This window comes from Hemitrygon akajei, chromosome 12, assembly GCF_048418815.1.
Source record: "Hemitrygon akajei chromosome 12, sHemAka1.3, whole genome shotgun sequence".
Lineage (NCBI taxonomy): Eukaryota > Metazoa > Chordata > Chondrichthyes > Myliobatiformes > Dasyatidae > Hemitrygon > Hemitrygon akajei.
In genome coordinates, this window is record NC_133135.1 from 65657179 (window position 1) to 65681427 (window position 24249).

The window sequence follows — 24249 nt, forward strand, 5'->3', positions numbered from 1 at the left end:
CCACTGCCACGTCCGTCATAAAAGCCCTGCGCCAGCTCTTCACTCTGTTCGGATATCCCTGCTGTATCCATAGTGATAGAGGGTCCTCCTTTATGAGTGACGAGCTGCGCCAGTACCTGCTGGCTAGGGGCATTGCTACTAGTAGGACCACAAGCTACAATCCCCGGGGGAGTGGACAGGTAGAGAGGGAGAATGCCACTGTGTGGAAGGCCACACTCTTAGCCCTTAAGTCAAAGGGATTGCCAGTCTCTTGATGGCAGGAGGTCCTCCCAGAGGCGCTCCACTCTATCCGCTCCCTGTTGTGTACGTCCACTAATGCCACCCCTCATGAGCGACTCTTTTCTTTTCCCAGGAAGTCTGCCACTGGGACCACCCTACCGGCTTGGCTGATGTTCCCAGGGCCAGTGCTGCTCCGGAAACATGCGAGGAGCAATAAATACTCCCGATGGTTGAGAGGGTTCACCTACTTCATGCGAACCCCCAGTATGCCTACGTGGTCTTACCTGATGGGCGGGAGGACACGGTCTCCGTCCATGACCTGGCGCCCGCAGGAGCACCAGACCCCTACCCCGAACACTCCACGGTGACTATGAACCCCGTACCCACCGAGGTGTATACCCACGAGACACCGCGCACACCAAGCCCTACACCAACTCCTCACGACACTCCCATACCAGGCGCCTCGCACATGCATGAGGGATTACTGATGCCTAATGGGCTGACACCTCAAGTCAGGCCGGAGCCAGCACAACCACCGTCGCCGGTGCAATCACCATCGGTGCTATGTAGATCGCAGCGACAGATTCGACCGCCCGATAGACTTAACCTGTAAATATACTTGTAAGAAACTTTGCCCCATGGGGACTCTCTTTTACAACAAAGGGGGGGGGGGGGGGTGAATGTGGTGAACTCCATATACCTGTCTGGACACGCCCCTCTGCTGACTGCTCCTGTGGCTCCTCCCACAGACCCCTGTATAAAGGCGATTGGAGGCACTGCTCCTCCCTCAGTCTCCAGGATGTTGTGTGGTCATTTCTTGCAGCTAATAAAAGCTTATCGTTCGCCTCCTGTCTCCGAGAGTTATTGATGGTGCATCAGTTGGCATCCAAAACAACGCGTGGCATGCTGCTCGAGTTGCTGATCTGTCCCAGGTCACCAGACAAAGCTTTGAGCCAATGCTTTTATTTTGAACACGCATAGTTGACCAGCAGGTACAATAGCTCCACCAATACTTTAGCTCTCAGCTTGGATGGTACTACAACTCTCAAGTCCCACATAAGGCAACCCCCATCAAAGGCAATTTCATGGTGATGCCGGTAAAAATGGAGAAACTGGAATTTCTGCTGCACCTTTCTGCCACTTTGGGTGGCCATGTACACCTGAGACAGTGGGGGAACTTTTCTGCCTTCCCTTTGGATTATCTCTGCTGTGATAGGGAAACTTTCAGCTTACATTAGGAAGAATATGTCAAGAGGAGTGTTCTCTTTTGTAAATTTTTCAAGCATTTCATTTAATCAGGGTAAACAGGACAATCCATCAGCATTTCCATGATGAGCTGTCCTCTTGAATTCGATCTTGTAATTGTGTCCTCCAAGAAACAGAACCCATCTCTGGTTCGTGCTTCTGCTGTTAGTGGAACACCCTTCTGTGGATTGAAAATGGACACTAGTAGTGAGGGTAAACTCTCCCCCATGTAAGTACTTGTTGAAACGTATTACACTGCAAACCTCTCTGTAATTTTTCTCTGCAGTAGTAAGGGAACACAATGCAAAGGCTATGGGGTGTTCAATTCCATCTCTCACAGCATTTGACATGACTGTACCTGTACCATAAGGTGAGGCATTACAGGGAAGCTTCACTGGACAATATGGATCATAATGTGTGAGTACGGTGTCTGACGTCACCATTTCCTTTGCCTTTTGGAAAGCCGTCTCACGCTGCTTTGTCCATTGCTATTTCTTCCCGGTCTATAGTCATGAGTTTAAGGGGTGGAGCTCAGTAGCCAGGTTAGGCAGGAACCTGTTATATTAATTGACAAATCCTATAAAGGACCAGAAATGTGACAGGTCCTTTGGCCTCAGGGCATCCACTACTGCTTGAATATTCTCAGCACACTTGTGTAATTCTTGTGCGTTAATGGTGCGCCCATAGTATGTGAAGCTTGGTTTAAAGAGTTCACACTTCTTGCATCATGCTCTGAGTCCATAATGTTCTAATCTTTTTTAACACAATCTTGAGATTTTGGATATGTTCGTTGTCATCCTCACCATTAACAATGATGACATCCAGGTAACACTGACTGCCTGGCAGACTTGCAGCACCTGGTCTATAACTTTATGCCAGAATGCAGGTGCAGATGCTACTCCAAAAATATGCCTATTATAGTGATAACCACTTTGGACTCTTCTTCCATCTCTATCTGTAGGTAGGCCTCAGTTGTGCCCACTTTACTGAAGTGTTTTCCTCCAGAAAGGTTTGAAAAGATGTCCTCTCTCTGGGCAGAGGATATTGATCTACTTCCATTATTGGGTTGATAGATTAGCTTAAATTTGATCTACTTTCATTATTGGATTGATGGATGATCTTAAGTTCGCCACAGGTCCTGACAGATCTATTCCTCTTGATTATTGATTATTGGGACCCCTGGCATTGTCCATAGACTCCACTCAACCTTGGCAAGAATTCCTTCACTCTGCATGCAATCTAGCTCACTGGCTACTTTATCATGGGTGATATAAGGAACTATACGGCATTTGTAAAACTTGGATGTGGCATTTTCAATTAACACTCTTTTACCCTTGATATGTTTGAGTTTTTCAATGCCATTCTTCAACACTGCTGTAGCGTCATCAAGTACATTAATTCATTTCACTTTCAGTTCACACTATAGCAAGAGATGTGGCGTGCAACTGGTGGATGGATCTCCACTCAAGCTATAGTTGTCTCAGCCAATCATGTCCCCACAATGCTGGCCCTCTTGTTTTTACCCCATTTAAGCCCAATGTGGCTTGTTGGTTGTTATATTCCACTGTTACGAATGTCTTTCCCACAGGAGTTGACTTTCCTCCAGTATAAGTTCTTAGTTCGATATCTGCAGGTTTCAGTTTGTGGAATAACTCATTTTGTGAAATAACTAAGACAGCTGAGCTAGTGTCCAATTCCATTTTAATTAATTTGCTGTTCACTTGTGGAGTAAGCCGTATTGCTTGTCCCTTGTTAATATTCATGTTGTAAATCCCAAGGCTTCCCAGTGCTGTGTCACCCTCATCATTATCAGATTTTTCATCAACGGCATGCAGATTAGTGTTCTTTTTGAAACTGCACCTTCACTTTTTCATTTATTTTTGTATGCCCATCATGCCCTTTGTGTATGTCCTACTTCGTTGCATTTTCTGCAAGTTTCACCTTTAAACCTGTGAACCTTTGTACGTGTCAGGAGCCCCTGCCACAATGGTACCCCAATTTGTCTGGCCTGGGAGATCTCTTTAAATCTCTTTAAGCATTGCAATTCTGTACACGCTCACTTCCATTCCTGACTGCAGCAACTTAATTGAGTCTATGTCTGCAGTTTCTATTGATGCACTGATTGCAACTGTTCTTTTAAATGTGAGTACTTCAGTTAGCAGTTGTTTCTGAATACTTTCTTGTAAGATTCCAATGCATCATCAAGCCCTTCACTGAACTGAGAATGTTCAGACAATCTCTTCGATTCAGCCACGTACTCTGTAATCAACTCCCCCTCCTTTTGATTCTGCTTATGAAAACTAAAGCATTCTGCAATCAATTATTTCATTGAACAAGAATGCTTAATCAAACAATTTCCAAATTAATTGAAATATTAAATGTACATCATTCTTCATATAAAGATGAAGTTTTATTTATATCATTGCTAAGGATCATCAAATAGACTAGATTTAGAGAATAACAATATTGTAATTACGTTATTATGAAAAAACAATGAAAATATAAAAAGAGCAATTTAAAATGCCTTGACTGCTTATAACCAACATGTATGTGGGGTAGAAATTCATTCAGGTGCTTGTGCTAAATGCAAATTATATTGGCAGCAGACTTAATGGAGCAGAGGGACTCCGGTGTACAAGTACATGCAGCGGTTTGTTGAAAGTGGCATCACAGGTAGACAGGGGTGTGAAAAGGGCATTTAGGATGCTGGCTTTCATTAGTTAGGCAACTGAGTATGGGAGCTGGGATGTTATATTGCTGTTGTATTATGTTGCTGTGTACAGATTTGGTCACCCCTGTTATCGGAAAGATGTAGTTGAGCTGGAAAGAGCACAGAAAAGATTTACGAAGATATTGCTAGGACTAGAGAGCCTGAATTATAGGAAGGGGTTGGCCAAGTTGGATCTTTTTTTGTTGGAACTTAGGAGAATAAGGGAGATATCTCTTTAACATTGCAATTCTGTACACGCTCATTTCCATTCCTGACTGCAGCAACTTAATTGAGTCTGTGTCTGCAGTTTCTATTGATGCACTGATTGCAACTGTTCTTTTAAATGTGAGTACTTCAGTTAGTAGTTGTGGAAAAGTTTGAAGTTATGAGAGGTATGGATATGATGGGTAGTAACAATCATTTCCACAGGATGGGGAATCTTAAATAACGGGGCATATTTTGTGGGAGAGAGGGGAAAGATATAAAAGTGATCTGAGGGACAACAAAAGGTGGTGAATATATGGAACAAGCTACCAGAAGAAGTGATTGGGGCAGATACAGTGATATCGTTTGAGAAACACTTGCCGGGATGTGGGCCGAGCAAAGGAAATTGGGATGAGCTGGGTGGGCACTGTAATCAGCATGGACGTGTTGGAAAGAAAGATCCATATCCATGCTGTACTGTTCAATGACTCCAGAATCCTACCCGATTCTGACTGTTGCTTCTATTGACTTTGGCGTGAAGTAAAAAGGAAATCTACTACACCTTTGTGATTGTTGAAATAAAATATTAATTAAGACTGTAAGATCATTCAAAGGCTCTTGCAGCAGTTAACAAATTGAACAGCATCATCATACTTACCATCTGTTTATCTCTCTTTCAACTGTGCTTTTTATTTGCATAGATCCATCATTTGCTGGACCTGGTGAAAAAGGAGCAAGACATTTATAATCTTGTGTTCCATGAGCTTATTCGTCAGATTAGTGTGGATTGTGGGGAACGAGGAGAGCTTCTTGCCAAAATCAGGTCTGTTTTGCAACCCGGAAGTAATTTGCCACATGGTAAATAAAGTTAGCAGATGATGTTACTTCTGGGCCGGAGATGCGAACAAAAATGTCCAATTTTGTTTTTTGTAGCATTGGAACATTTTTGGTAATACATAAACAAGTATTCAAATTTCAGATATAGTGATGCAATAAATAAGATGAAGGAAGGGAAGGAAAGGCAGCAGGTCCTGATGAATTAGTAATAGAACAAATTATCGCCCTTGAAGATTATGGAATTGAAAAACTTACTGATTTAATCAATGACATTTATGGGACTGGAATAATATCAGAAGAGATGAAAAATCAGTATTTATCACTCTTCCTAAGAAACCTGGAGCAATAGAATGTGAATTACATCGGACTGTAAGTTTAATGAGTCATATAACCAAGATACTTCTAAGAATTTTGATGACAAGAGCTAAAAGTAAGATACAAGTTGAAATAGGTAAAGAACAATGTGGTTTTGTGAAAGACAAAGGTACAAGAAACGTGATATTGATGTTAACGATACTATCAGAATCAGCTATTCAAGTGTAAAAAGATTTGTTTGTTTTATCGACTACACAAAAGCACTTGATAAAGTGAAGCACAATAAGTTATTTGAAATATTACAGGAATCTCTAGATTTAGATTTGGAAGACCTCTGCCTAATCAGAAATCTGTACTGGGAACAAACAGCGATTATAACAATAGATGGAGAAGTAAGTCAGTTTACGAAAATCAAGTGAGGCGTTAGACAAGGGTGTGTTTTCTCCCTGATTTGTTTAATGTGTATAGTGAAACAATATTACAAAAAAATAAGAGACATCTTGGGAATTAAAGTTGACAGTGAAAACATCGGTAATTTCAGATATGTAGATGACACTGTGTTAATTGCAAGTACGGAGGAAGAAATACAAAACTTAATTGATATAGTTGTTGAAAAAAGTGCAAAAATGGGTCTATCTATCAATTGCAAACAGACAGAATGTATGGTGATATCCAAAAAGAAGGAGAATCCTCTCTGCAGGCTGAGAATAAATGGGGAAGGCATAAACCAAGTACAGAACTTTTGCTACTTAGGAAGCTGGGTGACATCAGATGGCAGGTGTGACATGGACATCAAAAGAAGGGTAGGGATGGCAAAAGGCACCTTTATGAGAATGAAGAGTCTACTGACCAACTCTAAACTAGGCATGACAACCCACCTCAGAGTACTGAAATGTTACGTTTATCCAGTTATGTTATATGGTTCAGAATGTTGGACAATATCTAGTAACATGAGGAAATGAATTGAGGCAGCAGAGACTGGTTTTTGAGGAGGATGCAAAGAATATCATGGACGAAACGAATATCTAATGATGTCATGAACAGAGCAAGCGCAAAAAGAGAAATCATGTATGAGATCGTGAAAAGGCAACGTGACTTCATTGACATGTGATTAGGAAAGAGGAGTTAGAATGCACGGTAATTATGGGAAAGATTGAATGGAAGAAAGCAAGAGGAATGCAAAGACAAGTGATGATGGAGACAGCAGCCAGAGAACTGGAAATGAATACCAATGAATTGATCCACTTGACCCGAAACAGGACTGTGTGGGCCATGGCAGTCATAGCTCAAACTGGCATGGCACCTGACGATGATGATGCATTGTAATGTATAAATTATACTGAACATTTTCCCTTGAAGCATTAGCATCAAATTTAATATGGGTAAAAGCATGCTGTTGCTCAGATGGGATTTCTCCTTATAATGAAGAAATAAGTGAAGTAGCATTAAATAATTTTGATGGCATGACATTGTTTTAATACTGGACAAAACCAGCCAGGTAGTATAAATGCAAAGTCCTACACACAGTCTTGTTATTCTGAGTTTGGGCCCAACTGCAATGTTAACTGTGCCCTTTGTGGAAAAACAGTTTACTTTTCTTAAACACAGAGATTCTGCAGATGCTGGATATCCAAGGCAACACACACAAAATGCTAGAGGAACTCAGCAGGTCAGGCAGTATCTGTGGAAGTGAATAAACAGTCAATGTTTCAGGCTGAGACCCGTCTTCAGGATTGGAAAGGAAAGGGGGATGATGCCAGAATAAGTAGGTGGGGGGATGGGATGGAGGACGAGCTTAAAAGGTGACAGATGAAGTCGGGAGGATGGGGGTGAGGGATGTAGTAATAAGTTGGGAGGTGAAAGGTGGAAAAGGCAACTGCTGGAGAAGAAAGAATCTGATAGGAGAGGAGAGTGGACCATGGGAGAAAGGGGAGGAGGAGGGGTGCCGGGGGAGGTGAAATGCAGATGAGGAGAAGTGGTAAGAGTTCTTAGTGGGGAGAAGTGGGAATGGGGAGCAATTGATGTTCATGGCATCATGTTGGAGGCTACCTAGACAGGATGTGAGGTGTTGCTCCTCCAACCTGGAGGGTTTTCTTCATTGTGGCAGAAGAGGAAATCATGGACTGACATGTCGGAACAGGAATGGGATAGTAATTAAAATAGTTGGCCGCCAGTTGGCCTCCATCCGCCAGACGGAGTGGAGGTGCTCAACAAAGTTGACCCCAATCTATCGGTAATAATAGATAACCCCACCAGGTTCGCAAGTGAAGTGTTGCCTCGCCTGGAAGGACCGTTCAGGGCCCTGAATTGAGGTGAGGGAGGAAGTGTATGAGCAGGTGCAGCACTTCAGCCATTTGCAGGGAGAAGGGCCAGGTGGAAGGTTTGCGGGGAGGGATGAATGGACAAGGGAATCATGGAATGAGCGATCTCTGTGAAAAGCACAGTTTGGATGAGGTGAAAACATGTCTGGTGGTAGGGTCCTGATGAAGATGTGGAGAATGAAGTGTTGGATACAGAGGCTCATGGGGAGGTAGGTAAGGACAAGAAGAACTCTATCCCTGTTAAGGTGATGGGAAGATGGAGTTGGTGTGGATGTCCGGGAAATGGAGGAGATTGTGGGTGAGCGCATCATCAATGGTGGTGAAAGGGAAGCACTGTTCTTTGAAGAAGAAGGACGTCTCTGATGTGCTGCAATGGAAAGCCTCATCCTGAGAGCAGATGCAGTTGAGATGAAGGATGCATGTCCGTTGTCTACTTGGACTACAGCTTCTCTATTAATGCAATGCTACATTCGTCATTCAGTTATCTTTTTTTACCACTTTATTGCAATTTTATATGGCATGATCTGTTAAGATATCCAACAAAACAAAAAGCTTTTCTCTGTATCTCAGTATCCGTGACAATACTAAACCAAGATTACTTCTCAAACTTGCAAATATTGCCACTATTTCAATTTGGAATCTTAACTCTTGCTTAGCATTCACTAATGAATTGAAATATTACAAAGATATAGACTGATTACCCAGGAGGAAAGTATGAATGACTTTAGGATGCAATGCTCAAAAAACTGACAACATAGCATTCATCCAAGACTTGTGATTGGAAATATCGAGAGAGATTGCAAAGAAGAAGGGAAAATAAATTAAAAGTAAATGATGGGGAAAACTTTTTTAGAAATTGTATGATTTTGATTTTTTCTAGTAATGATTTTTTAAAGTATGATTTTAGAAGTAACATTTTGCCTACCTCTTCACAGAGAGAGGTATGTAAGCTTATTGGACCACATTCCACGCCATCTAATTAGTATGCACAATGAAATCATGATGCAACGGTTGTTGGACAAGCAACTTGTTTTGGAGCTGTTTCTTTTCCAAAATGCTGTTGAGAAACTTAACAGGTAATTATTTTAATCAATGAATCTATCCAAAAATTTTGCTTTTATTGAAATGACATGAGTAAGGGCTTTTCAAATGAACTACTAATTTCCAAATTGTAAAGAACTGATGGGTGGTTATGACAAAACAAATAAATGCAGTACATTTGATGCTCAAAATATTGGGTGTTTTTATTATTTAAACTCCTTGCACAGAATCACAGAAAATAAATAATCCCAAGCATGACCTTTAGTTGATTTTATTAGTTTCTCTGAACCAGGGTCATTTGGACTCATGGATTGTAAAGTGGTGAAGTTAGCCAGGGTTTGAACTCCAGGCCTGTAGATGTTAAGAGAGGGCCAAAACTGGACTCCATTGTGATTCTCCTGCCAAATATTTGAAGAGCATTTCCATTTACATACATTATAACATGTATAAGCATTTTGAGTGCAATCCACTACAGAGCAATAGCCAAAAGGAGTCTGTGCCTGCGGGATGTGAAGAAAGGAGAGAAGGCTGGCAGATAAGCATTAAGAAAGATTAAGAAACACTCAGATTCTATAGCTAAGATGCAGTCATATTACTGTGGAAAAGGAGCTTTCTTCAGAAGAGGTACTAAGTACTGATCAGTTGTAGATTATCATAAATCCGGACGTTGTGTTACCATTGAGAGTCCTTTGCTATTGATGGTCCAACAATGCCCAATGAATTTTGATATTACAGAGAAGTCTATGGATGATAATGTCCTTTTAAGAACTGACTGCAAAGATTGCATATCGTTGGCTACATGCTGGAGCCATGAGAACGTAATAACAGCATTTTAAGATAACAATGTAATTTCTCACTCTCTGTCTCTTACTCCTAGTGAACTTGGTGAACTTCGAGAACGTGACCGCAAGGCAACAAAGATGATAGCAAAGACACAGGAGGAGCTAAGTAATGCATTGATTGAAGCCCATAAAAATGCCAAGTGAGTCTTCAGTAATCTGACATAAATACTCATATACTTGGTAGATATGCAGCAAGAACCATGCTTTGCTGCAAACTGGAAAATGGGAATTTAGTAAGGAAAACTGAGTCTCAGTGAGACAAAATATGCCTCCACGCTTCAGAAGCATTAAGGTAGAAGTAAACATTATTGTGGAAATTTGAGTAAGGAGCCTTATTGATGGAAGGAAGGCAGAGTTGGAAACAGCCCTAGTTCTATGGATCCCAACAACAGAGTGCCTCAGTTTGGAGAAAAGCTATTGGTGGCAAGGATGTGGAATTTATTGTGAAGAATAGAGAATGTGTTACGTTTTATCACTTCAAAACACCAAACTACTTGAAAGGAAATGTGAGTCTAGCTTCATGTTTACTTTAACTGAAGTGCCCACACATCGCATGGTAGTGTGATGATGTATGCAATTCACTTATTTTTACATATAACCATAATGAATTATATAAACAACAAAGAATGTTAATCAAACAATACATTTACAAGATTACTGAAATATTACCAAAATATTAAATACATAACACTCCTCCGTGCTTAGCTATACACTCCAACTCAATATAGAATGCATCTCAATTATACACAGAATACTATCTAATACAACTACTATATAGACATCCAGGGCCAGATTAAGCTAGTGCGGGGCCTGTAGCATATGCTATAAAGGGGCCCTAAATTTAAAAAATGCACATAAGTATTAAAACATTAACTATTTAATTGCATAATAAATTAATTCAATTTTTTCATTTGCTATACGGCCAGATAATACGACAGATGTCTGGCACTTCTGTAATAGTATTACTTACATGTAGGTATCAATTTCAAATGTCAAAAGTAACAAAACTACAATTTAAAAGTTACATTTTCTAGATTTAGCATGAGCAAATTTGTTGATATTGGAAAGGTCTATTTCATGCAGAAGTTTATGTTCAATGCTCATTAGAGTGAGATCGTTCAATCTGTTTTGACCCATGGTGCTCCTTAATTCATTTTTAGTCCTTTTTAGTTTTGAAAATGAGTGCTCTCCACTGCAGTTGGCAACCATGAGTGACAAATAGATGCTCAAAGCATTTTCTACATTTGGAAAACATGACTCCAAAGAATTGTCAGTTATCAAACGGTACAACTGTAACTCTCCTGATGAAGGGTTTCGGCCCGAAATGTCGTCACTACCTCCTCCCATAGATGCTGTCTGGCCTGCTGAGTTCTGCCAGCATTTTGTGTTTTTACAAATGTAACTCTACAAGGTCTTGTTTGGTGCCAATATGAGAAGCAAGATCAGTTTTCAACAGTTCAGTAAACTGCACAAATTCTTCATCAAGACTTTCTTCCAGGTCTTTTGGATATGATTTAATAAGATTTGATGACCTTTTTACATCTCTTCAGGTGTAAACGACTGTAACTGATGAAAGAATCCAAAAACACCATTGACCTTTAGATAAGCTTTCTGCCTTTTTGACAGGGCGGAAAGCAAGCTGTCAATAATGATAAGAAATGTTCAGCTTTTAAACTTCTGAGAAGGCGTTTGAGATTCAACAAGTGGATCAAGAGTGCTGGAACCACTGAAATCATCATACGCGCGATTTTGCTTGTGTTTTCTTTGAGCTTGCTGTTGATAATCGTTACACTTAGTCAGATCCTTGGCTTGCTGCTCAATGTCTGAAAAAGTAGACCACATAGCTTAAATATATCCATGCAAGGATTCAAAGAGTGCACAAGCTGCGTTCAAGTCTTGGCCGGAAGATTGCAAAGAAACACTGGTCATTTGAAAACACTGTAATACTTGATCCCACTATATGACCATTATTCCTGTTTTCAACTTCATCATGGTTGAAAGTTGGAAACAGAGCCTGTTGTCGACACTCTGCCTTCTGATCATTGTTAATTGAAATGTCATCCAGGACTTGTTTTATTGCAGAAAAGCTGTGTAAAAGTGCTTTTGTTACATCTGCACGAGCTGACTACCTGGAATCTGACATCCTTTTCACAACAGGCAAATGAGCACCACCATCAGATAATGCAGCAGAAAGGAGATCCCACCAATAAGTAGAAGCAGAAAAAATGTGTACAGGCTTTCTACAAATTGAAAGAAAATTAATGCTTCTTGATAACATTCAGCAGCACATTTTCCAACCAAATTTAGTGAATGTGCAAAACATGGAATGTAATCCGCAAGCTCTTTCAGCCCTTTAATTCGTGCTTGTAAGCCACTGTACTTGCCACTCATGTTGCTGGCATTGTCATAACTTTGACCACGGCAGTCTTTTATATGTTTTTCAATGTCATCTTCCTTTAAAAAGTCAAGTAAACTTTGAGCGAGCAGTTCAGCACTATGACCTTCCATATCCAAAAACTTCACAAATCTTTCAACTGGTCCAGACGGCATAACATAGCGCACAGTCAAAGTCAGCTGGTCCACATTAGATATATCCGGAGTAGAATCCAATGAAACAGAATAATACTTGTATTTCTTCACTTCACTGATAATGTGATCCAGTATGCTGGATCCAATCAGATTGATGAATTCCTCACATGTTGTTTTAGATAGGTATGATTTATGTCCCCTTCCTTGGTTTGCATGAGCATTCATATACTCTGCCAGGAAAGGGTCAAACTTGGCTAGTAATTCTAACAACCCCATGTGATTTCCATTCTGAGGAGAGCCAACAGTTTCATCACTACCACGAAATGAAAGGCCTCGTTCTGCTAAAAACTTTACAACTTCAATTATTTGCTCTAGAAGTGTGCACCAATACTTTTGTTCAGTCTCCATTTCTTTCACAAGGTGGGAACCGACACGTTTAGCGACACGAAACTCACAGTCTAATCCGATCTTGTATGTTCCTGAGCTGGTTCAGAATACCTAAAATCAGGAAAAAAACTGAGGAATCATGAACTGGGTCACAAAAAACTGTTGAGTCGCACATCCCTTATCGCAGGCTCACCGCGGCGTGCATCCTCCAGCGGCATAACAGCGCACGCTGGAGCGGCTTGGGACTGTGGGAGATAGCACAAAGGTCACCATGACACAACAAGGAGCCAACACACGCCACGCAGCTCCCCCGACATGAAAACAACAGCGTTGCCAGATCGTCGTGAGAGTACGGTGAGAGATGCCGATTTCATCAGTCTGCAGCTTGCTGCATTTAGTGTGGGGTCCGTAGCATATGCTACTTTTGCTACTAGGTTAATCCAGCCCTGCAGACATCTACGGTGTAGTAAATTTTAAATTGTCCCATTCAGGCCTAAAGATTTAATCACTGTAGAGGCTTTTTTACTCTTATGAGATAACATCTTTCTTGTCAAAGGGGATCACTCTGCTTGGCAGGTGAGACTTCTAACTGTGAAACAATCTCAGGTTCTGGGACCTTCTCTGTGGTAGTTGTGAGAGTTGACTCTGGGACTACAGGAAGTGGTTCTGATAGCTCTGGACATCTTTCTTCGCCAACATTTGAATCTGCTCTCCGCAACTGATCAATGTGTAATTTCTAGATGACATCAGATGCAATCTCCACTGTGTAGGAGATTGGTCCAGTTCTGTCCTTAATCTTTCCAAGTACTCACTTTTGATCACCTCTCTAGTCCCTTACCAGGACTGCTTGTCCAGGAGTAAAACAACGAACCTCCTTGTTTGAGAGTCCCTCAGTTTGTCTCAGCTGTTTGTCCCATATGCTCCTTCTGAGATTGGATTTGAGGAGATCCAAGTGTGAGTGCAAGGGTTGACCCAGGAACAACATAGCTGGTGAGCTGTTGGTTGTGGAGTGTGCTGCACTGTGAAATGAAAGGAGGAAATTGGCAGACTTCTGATTCAGTGTTAGTACAGTGTGATCTGCTGACGTTGCTTGCAGTGCATTCTTCCAACTCTGGACAAAACATTCCACCAAGCCATTTGTAGATGGGTGATGTGGCACGGATGTAATTTGTCTTATTCATTCAATTTCAGGAATGACTGAAACTGTTCTGCCACAAAAGGTGATCCATTGTTACTGACTACATGTTCTGGAGCACCAGGCCTTGAGAAGATGCTTCTCAACGCATCAACATTGTGCGAGATTGTAGTGAAGGCTATTGGGAACACTTCTGGCTATTTTGTAGTTGCATCCACTACTTCCTAGAAGTTTGTGCCCATGAATGGACTGGTAAAATCTACATGAATCCTCCTCCAGGGTAATGCAGGCCATTCCCAGGGATGGAGAGGCACTGCTCTTGGTATCTTCTAGAATTCTGAACAATGCATGGCAAGCCATTTAATCTACTGACTTATCCCAGGCCACCAGACAAAGCTTTGAGCCACTGCTTTCATTTTAACCATGCCTAGATGACCAGTATGTAGCTCCTCCAACACTGTAGCTTCAGCTTGGATGTTACACTAACTCTCCATCCCAACATAAGACAACCCCTGTCAAGGGCAATTTCTTCCTAAAGCTGGCAAAAATAAGGGAACTAGAACTTCTGTGCACATTCCAACCATTTTTGGTTACTGTGTAGATTTGATACAGTGTGGGGTCGTTTCTGGTTTCCCTTTGGATCATCTCTGTCACAATAGGGAGACTTTCAATTTGCATTAGGGAGAATACATCAAGAAGAGTGTCCTCTTTTGTAAGTTTTTCCAGTATTTCCTTTTTCAAGGGTAAACAGGTCAATCCATCAGCATTTCCATGATTGGTCGTCCTCTTGAATTTGATCTTATAATTGTTTCCTTTAAGAAACAAAGCCCATTTCTGCATTTATGCTGCTGCTGTTAGTGAAACACACTTCTGTGGATTGAAAATGGACATGTTTTTGATGATCAATAATGAGGGTAAACACGCTATCATGGAGGTATCGATTGAAATGTTTTACACTCCAAACCAGACTCAAGGCCTCTTTGTCAATTTGTCTGTAACTTTTCTCTGCATTGGTAAAGGAATGTGATGCAAAGACTTTGGGGTGTTCACTTACATCACTCATCACACGTGACATGACTGCGCCTGTACTGTAAGGCGAGGCATCACAGGGAAGCTTTACTGGACAATACGGATCATAATATGTGAGTACAGTGTCTGATGTCACCATTTCCTTTACCTTTTGGAAAGCCACTTCACACTTCTTTGTCCATTGCCGTTCCTTCCTGATCTGTTCCATTGAGTTCAAGGGGTTCAGTTCAAGCTGTTATAGTAATTGACAAATCTTAAAAAGGACTGCAACTGTGACATGTTCTTTGGCCTTCAGACATTCACCACTACTTGAATTTTCTTAGCACACATATGTAATGCTTGTGCATCAATAGTGAGACCACAGTAAGTGATGCTTTGTTCAAAGAATTCGCACTGGTTGCATTGTGCTCTAAGCCCATAACCTTCTAATCTTTTTAACACTGTCTTGAGATTTGGTGATGTTCCTTGTCATTCTCGCCAGTAACAATGATGTCATCCAGGTAACACTGAATATTGCAGGACCTGGTCCAAAGCTTCCTACCAGAGTGCAGGCGCAGATGCTATTCCAAAAATAAGCCCATTATAGCTAACATGACCTTTGTAATATTTATGGTGAGAACCACTTTGGACTCTTCTTCCATCTCCTTCTGTGGGTAGGCCTCAGCTAAGTCCACTTTGCTGAAGTGTTTTCCTCCAGAAAGGTTTGCAAAGATATCCTCTATCCTGTGTAGAAAGTTTTGATCTGCTTTCCTTACTGGGTTGGTGAGGTCCTTAAAATCACCACAGATCCTAATAGACCTATCCTTCTTTGCTTCTTGGATGACTGGCATTGCCCATGGGTTCCACCCAGCTTTGGAAAGAATTCCATTAGCCTGCGTGCATCTAGCTCACTGGCTACTTTATCACAGATGGTACAAGGAACCAGAAGGGTTTTGTAAACTTAGGTGTGGCATTTTTATCTATCACTACTTTACCCTTAATATGTTTGAGTTTTCCAATGCCATATTTGAACACTGCTGTGGCATCAACCAGTACCTTTCTTAATTCGCTTTCATTTGATTCTATTGCATGGGATGTAGCATGTCCAAATGATGGATGGGTCTCCAATCAAGCTGTAGTTGTCTCCCCACAATGCTGGCCCTCCTGTTTTTAACCACATACAAGCCCAATGTGGCCTGTTAGTTGTTGTATTTCACTGTTACAAACGTTATTCCACCAGGAGTTATCTTCCCTCCAGTATAAATTCCTAGTTGGATGTCTGCAGGCTTCAGTTTGGTCTACTTTAAGTGCCATTCAAACTCACTTTTTGGAGTGACTGAAACAGGAGCATCATCATCCAATTCCATTTTAATTAATTTGCCATTCACTTCTGATATAAGCTATATGGTTTGTCTATTTTTGTTTTCACATTGTAAATCTCAAGGCTACTCAGTCCTGTATCACTCACATTATTATTAGATTTTTCATCAACATGATACAGATAAGTGCTCTTTTTGAAACTGCAACTTTTTATCTTTTTCTCTTCTCTGTGCGGTCCATTTATTTGTATCTGCCTGACAAGCTGTGTTTCTATGTCCTACTTTGTTGCATTTTCTGCAAGTTTCACCTTCAAACCTGCATTGGTCTGGTGTATGTGATTTCCCTACCACAATGGTTTGACACTGTTCAGCCAGGCAAGTTTTTGTTTAGACATTGCAGTTCTGTTCCTGCTCACTTTCAATCCTGACTACAACTCATTTTCATCTCTGGCTGCTGTTTCTATTGGTACACCAATGAAAGTTGTGCTGCATGTCAACAGTCTTGGGTTCATTTCAACACTTCCTTGCAATGTTTTGTAACTCCGGAAACTAATTGAAAGAAACCGCAGGATCTGGAGAAAAAGTTCTACTTTCTTTTTTGTTAGTCGGCACACACATATGCTGTGATGGCATGATGGTGTATGCTATTCATGTACTTTTTACATATAACCTGTAATGAATTAACTAAACAACAAAGAATGCTTTATCAAGCAATATATTTACAACATTACTCAGATATTAAATTATCACTCCCACAAGTAATTTCTCATCCCCACCTACGTAGTTCCTACATCATGGCTTCCTGAATTTGAGCCCTCATACTCTACTGCATTCAGGCTATCTTTAATTTACTGACCCATTGCTCCACCTGTTTCCAACATTCTGTCCTTCCTAAATGCTGTTCACTCCTCAATATTCAGGCCCAAATTTACATATCCTGCAGCCATATCTTTATAATAACTCTGTGATAGCCATGGGCAGTCCCAAACCTGGCTGTGAAAGGAGGAGGATTGGGCATTTGGCTAGAAACCCCATCATCTAAAAACCCAGAGCCACAGAAAAACCAGTAGAAGCTCCAAAGACTTCATCCCTGGGAGAGGGACACAGCAAGAAGATGGGCTACACTTGGGGACAACTTGAAAGGCTGGCCCAGGACAGAGGCCTCTGGCGAGCTGTTGTCAGTGGCTATGCCCCTGCAGGGGCGATAGGCTTAACAAATTAACTATTATCTCCCTAAATAGCCATTAAACCATATCCTTACTTATTTGTAAAGATGATAGTCACTGGTTTGTATATATGACAATTAACCATGTATATCTGGTTGATTAAAAGAGGTTTCCTATACGGCATTGTCTTTAGAATAGTTAGCTAATGTGAGTAAAAGGAAAAGAGCTGATACATTGGCCAGAGTTCAAAGTACACTTATTATCTATACTATATAGAACTTTGTGATTCATCCTCTTACAGGCAGCCACAAAACAAAGAAACACAACAGATGCAAGAAGTGCATCCAGCAGCAGCTTCTAACAAACCACGCTAAGGAGTTGGAGCTGGAACTGGATGAACTCCAGATCATCCAGGAGGCTGAGGGGGTGATAGATAGGACATGTAGAGAGGTAGTTATACCCAAGGTGCAGGACACAGGAAACTGTGTGTCAGGAAGGGGAAAGGGGCTGAGGAGACAGTGTAGAGTGCCCCTATGGCCATCCCCCTCAACAACAGGTATATCACTGTTGTTGGGGGGGGGGGGAATGACCTAACAGAGGGAAGTCACAGTGGTCAAGTCTCTGGCACTGTCTGCCTCCGTGACTCAGAAGGGAAACGGGAAAGAAGAAGCATGCTGTGGTCATAGGGGATTTGTTAGTTAGAGGAACAGATAGGAGGTTCCGTGGGTGAGAACAAGATTCCCAGATGGTATGTTGCCTTCCGGGTGCCAGGGTCCGGGATATCTGAGACCGAGGCCTCAGCATTCTTTAGTGGGAAGGTGAACAGCCAGAAGTTGTGGTCCATGTAGGTACCAATGACATGGGTACAACAAATGATGAGATTTTGCATGGCGAGTTCAGGGAGTTAGGTGCTAAGTTAGGACCTCCAGGGCTGTGATCTCAGGATTGCTACCCATGCCACGTGCTAGTGAAGCTAGAACTAGGAAGATTATACAATTTAATACATGGCTAGGGAATTGGTGTAGGAAGGAAAGTGTAAGATTTTTGGATCACTGGGCTGGGCTCTCTTCCAGAGAAGGTGGGACCTGTACAGAAGGGACGGTTTGCACCTGAACTGGAGAGGGACTAATATTCCAGCAGGAAGGTTTGTTAATGCTGCACAGTGGGGTTTAAACTAGAGTTGCAGGGGTTTGGGAACCAAAGTGCCAGGACAGTTAATGGAGAGGTTATGGTGGCAGATGTTGGTAAGACCTCAGACAAAGTTCAGAATCAAAAGGGTAAGCATGGTGTGACTAGTATCCTGAGCTGCATATATTTCAATGCAAGAAGTATCGTAGGAAAGGCAAATAATTTGTGTTGAGTTTGAGGTAGCTAGTTTACAGACAGAGGCAATGTGTAGTGAGGAGAGGCTGTTGATTGGTCAGAATTGCAGTCAACAGGATGAGTTGCAACGTAAAAGACAGACAAAATTGGAAAGGATGAATACAGGATTGAAGTTGTTGTATTTGAATGTGCTGTATGCAGAATAAGGTAGATGAACTTGCAGCACAGTTTCAGATTGGCAGGCATGATGTTGTAGGCGTTGTTGAATCATGGCTGAAAAAAGATTATAGCTGGCAGCTTAATATCCAAGGATACACATTCTATTGAAAGGACAGGCAGGAAGGCAGAGGACGTGGCATTGCTCTGTTGTTAAAAAATGAAATCAAATCATTAGAAAGAGGTGACATAGGGTCGGAAGGTGTTGAATCATACTGATAGAACTAAGGAACTGCAAGAGTAAAAATACCCTGATGGGAGTTGTATACAGACCCCTAAACAGTAGTAAGGATGTGGCCTACAAATTATAATGGTAGATAGAAAATGCATGCCAAAAAGGCAATGGTAGACTTCAATATGCACGTAGATTGGTTCTGGATTCCCGGAGGGGGTATTTCTAGAGTGCCTATGAGATAGCTTTCCAGAGCAGCTTGTGGTTGACCCCACTAAAAGATCAGCTATTCAGGATTGGGTGTTGTGCAATGAACCAGAATTGATTAGAGAGCTTAAGGTAAAAGAACCCTTAGGGCAAAGCGATCATAATATGATAAAATTCACCCTGAAATTTGAGAGTGAGAAGCTAAAGTCAGATGTATCAGTATTCCAGTGGAGTAACGGGAATTACAGGGGCATGAGAAGGAGTTGGCCAGAATGGAAAGGAACACTGGCAGGAATGATGGCAGAGCAGATGCCAGGCTGGAATTTCTGGAAGCAATTTGGAAGGCACAAGATATATACAGCACCTATAAAAAGTATTCACCACCCCCCCTTGAAAGTTTTCATGTTTTATTGTTTTACAACATTGAATCACAGTGGATTTAATTTGGATTTTTTAACACTGATCAACAGAAAAAGACTCTTCCGTGTCAAAGTGAAAACAGATCTATACAAAGTGATCTAAATTAATTACAAATATAAAATGCAAAATAGTGGTTTGCTTAAGTATTCACCCCCTTCAAGTCAGTATTTAGTAGAGGCACCTTTGGTAGCAATTATAGCCTTGGGTCTGTGTGGATAGGTCTCTATCAGCTTTGCACATCTGGACACAACAATTTTTCCCCATTCTTCTTTACAAAACTGCTCAAGGCCTGTGAAGTTGCATGGGGATCATGAGTGAACAGCCCTTTTCACGTCCAGCCACAAATTCTCAATTGGATTGAGGTCTGGATTCTGACTCCAGAACATTAACTTTGTTGCATTTGAGCCATTCCTGTGTAGCTTTGGCTTTATATTTGGGGTCATTGTCTTGCTGGAAAACAAATAATCTCCCAAGTCACAGTTCTCTGGCAGACTGCATCAGGCAGTGAATCATCCCCACAGCATGATGCAGCCACCGTTATGCCTCATGGTAGGGATGGTGTGTGTTTGATGATATGTGGTGCTTGGCTTACATAAAATAGCATTTAGTCTAATGGCCAAACAGCTCAAATTTGGTTTCATCAAACCATAGAATCTTCTTCCAGCTGCCTTCCATCTCCCACATACCTTCTGGCAAACTCTAGCTGAGATCTCATGTGAGTTTTTTTCAACAGTGGCTTTTTCTTTGTCACTCTGTCATAAAGCTGTGATTGGTGAAGCACTTGGGCAACAGTTGTTGTATGCGCTGTCTCTCCCATCTCAGGCACTGTAGCTTGTAACCCCTCCAGAGCTGCCATAGGTCTCTTGATGACCTCCCACATTAGTCCCAGTCTTGCACGGTCCTTTAGTTTTTGAGGGTGGCTTGCTCTAGGCAGGTTTACATCTGTGCCATATTCTTTCCATTTCTTGATGATTGACTTAACTGGACTCCAAGGGATACTCAGTGACTTGGAAATTTTCGTGTATCCATTTCCTGACGTACTTTTCAAGAACCTTTTCGCAGAATTGCTTGGAGTGTTCTTTTGTCTTCATGGTGTAGTTTTTGCAAGGATACTGATTCACCAGCAGTTGGACCTTCCAGATACAGGTGTATTTTTACTACAATCAATTGAAACACCTTGACAGCACATGGAGATTTTTTATTTAACTAATTATGTGATTTCTAAAACCAATTGGCTGCACCAGTGATGATTTGGTGTGTCATATTAAAGGGGTTAAATACTTATGCAATCAATTATTTTGTGTTTTATATTTGTAATTAATTTAGATCGCTTTGTAGAGATCTGTTTTCACTTTGACACAAAAGAATTTTTTTTCTGTTGATCAGAACGACTGAAAGACAAAGAGTCTAGTGGCAAGGAGGGAAGAACAAATGGGAGAGATAGACCCAATTTGATCTGGTCCCCTTATACCAGTTTGCTTACCCCTTAGACCAGATCACATTAAATTCCAATTCCATTGCTTAACTTAACTAGTAAGATAGCCCCTATTCAAATGATACAATACCCACAACTGCAGCCACGTTCTGAACAATTAAAAGTATTGTGCATGGGGAAAACTGTTAGAAACAAGATGACAGCAAATAATAGTGGAACAAGCATCATAATATCCAGCAGTTATCGACTCTGTTTGCAGTCTTCTGGCTGGTTCAGATTGGTCACCGTGGCCCAGCAACATAGCTACTGAGTCAGAGGTTGCTAGCAAATTAACCACCGTCCTTGTTGTCCACGTTGGGTAATGCTTTTAGCTCACTGCAGTGGTTCATGTGTATCCACTTATTTTTACCGCTGAGTTAGTAACCAACAGCACTCAATAAGGACCTTCCCATTGAGGCCCCAGTGGTTCATTATGCGGTTTCTTGATCAGGACCTACTCACCAGGAACCAATTGCATCTTCCTTCTGTTGGATCACTCCCAGCGGCAGAAACCTGTTGAGGAGGAGACGCAATGCTTATTTTCACAGAATAGTTAACTAAACTGTATGCCATTATATGTACAGTGTATCAGCCTTTCTGACCTCAAGAGCTTCTGGAAGTGACATAGGACATTTTGTTACTACCTCGAATAGAATTAGTTCTGTTTTCTTCTTTGCTCTGATGCTACACAAGACCACAGGAAAAGCTATAGACCATGGTACGCCTTCATCATTGCTTGATGGTTCTATTCATTTATTCGACTTGTCCGGACAACTATGGGTGAATGTGGACAATGGAAAGACCATTCAATATTTATCAGTAGACGTAATTCCTGACAAACATTCCCAATGAAATGGTCAGAATCAATGTGACACAGGTGGGGAAGGAGCCCTTAAACCTGATAGCTCACTGCTGCTCCAGAATTCGCTTTCTGGCATGTCATACATTTTTCAAACATTTGTTGAGCTTGTGGTCTGAACTTTGGATTTCACCACCATTGGAAGAATCTGCTGATCATCTTTTTTACTCCATTGCATCCTAGGGAGTATGTCTGTTGTGCCAGATAAGGAAGTAATGTAGTTGGAGCTACTAGTCTATGACTAGAGCCATATCTCCATTCTCCAGAACCACATTTTCTGTGGAGAGCATTGAGCTAACTCCTGTGATACAGAGATAAACTTCATTTCCATAACTTCGGTTGCTGAGTTCACTGCTTACATTCTCGGTACTTCTTTGACTTTATAAAATTTATTTTACTCATTCCCTTGCAGCCTCTTTTGCAATTACATCCAAGAATGGCTTTCCATTGTGGAGTGGCTTTTACATTTTAATACAGTAACTTCTGATGGCAACTGTATAATGTTCATGAATGCATGTGCTAGCTGGCCATTCTTGATTGGGGTTCCTACAGCTGTAAGAAATCTCTTTTGCATTCATAAGTTCCCAAAGTTGTGGACATCTCCAAATGAAACAGTGTAGATATTAGTGGATTTTCCTTCTGCCATTGTACAGGCTTTCAAATCTGCCTGTTGTGCAGAGTACCAGGAGCCATGCTTCCTGATGACAGCACTTCAGTTTCAGCCCATGCAATCATTTGAATTCCTCCCTCAATTGTTGAGGAGCAATCGGCGTACCGATCAGATCTGGATTCGATAAAGGTGTTTCCTTAGAATAATTTACATCTTCATGGCATGTTATTATTCTTGTATAGTCATGATCATCATAGTCTAACAAGAATTCAGCACATTTATTCCCAATTAGTATGTTAACATATAAGCAGCTTGAATTTCCCTCTAGCAAGCAAGGCAGCAAGAGAGGGCTTAGCCATTTTTAAAAATTCAACAATCTGTCCATTACATCTGAAATTGCTTGTTGAAGCCATGTCATCAGATCAGGGTCTCCCAACATTTGTGAGGTAGAGGATTGAACTTGTTGTTGAGTTTGTTTCTATTGTCCACCTTGTTTCTTCTGCCAGTAACTTCAAGCCCAATGCCCTCTTTTACAAGAAAAATGAGATTTTCTTTATGGGGTTGGCCTTAGGAGTGTGACTCAGACTGGGATTGCTGTGTGCACACGGTGAATTCCAGTCCCGTTTTTTTCTTTGTTGGTTAATGGGTGTTGGCTGCTGACTCACCTGCAATGACTGTTGATCCATGGTCAGTGGGTGTTGATCAACAGGTAACTGACCCACCTGTAATGATCTTATTTGGAATTTGATATCTCATTGTACTTGTTTGTCTGATTGCGCTAGCTCACTATATGGATCACCAACTTCACTCCAATTCATTTTTGTGAACTTCATTGCTTTGGCAATATCTGGTTTCAAGCCATTCATCAACGTTGATTTCAAGGGACCATGCGTAGAGTCTTCTATGCTGTCTTCATTTATTCCTGGAACCCCTAAGTAATTCAACCATGTTGTCCTGTGACGCTCCTCATATTCAGAAACATCCTCAGAAACCTTTTGCTTGCAGTCAACTACTTTCCTCCAATCAGTCTGTATTGGGGCCTGTTCTTCCAACCACCTGTTAAAAGCATCCCAGCCACCTAGTATCTTATGTTTATTATCTCCCATGTTGTCATCAACTCTATGAGTCAAGTGTCTGATCTGCTGAGCAGACAACACAGTACGATTTGAATCCAATTATATGGGTGCAATTTATGATTGTTCTTAATACATTGAAGCTCAGTCCAGGTGTTTAGGAGGTTGAATTTCTTTGGACCATTTGTCAATCTTTTCTGATTCAGGTAGTTGGTGATAAACTATCTACCTCCTTTCATAGGTTCCATCTTCAGTCCTGCACGTTTTCACTTCCTTGGTATTTATTGGACATGGCTGCCAACTCTATTGTTTCATCATTGACGTCCTCACTTGAGTTGCCAGTGGTCACTGTAGAATCCATGTCATGTTCATGCCACTATTCCCCAGAGTTCAGATGATGTCGCTGCCTTGGAGGACTGTCCAACGCAGGGGCTGTTTCCCAAGGAGAAGCGTCATTGGCAGGACCATCCTCTTGAGGTCCCCGCTAGGTTTTCTGATACTGCTTCAGTTTTGTTCAAAGTTCTATAGAATGCACTTTGATTACGTTTATTCTGTTTTTTTTTCACTTGTTGAGTTAATATATAGATTTTCTCTTTTGAACTTTTACTGTTTTATCT

At 41.3% G+C, this 24249-nt stretch overlaps 1 protein-coding gene across 1 annotated transcript in view; it reads left to right on the forward strand.

The window, feature by feature from the left end:
- Positions 1 to 24249, forward strand: part of axdnd1 (axonemal dynein light chain domain containing 1) — a 157457-nt gene that overhangs the window by 56422 nt on the left and 76786 nt on the right. The window contains exons 10-12 of the mRNA XM_073063319.1: positions 5080 to 5201; positions 8787 to 8927; positions 9770 to 9874. Of these exons, the coding sequence (XP_072919420.1) occupies positions 5080 to 5201; positions 8787 to 8927; positions 9770 to 9874 (368 nt within the window). The remainder of the gene's footprint in view (positions 1 to 5079; positions 5202 to 8786; positions 8928 to 9769; positions 9875 to 24249) is intronic.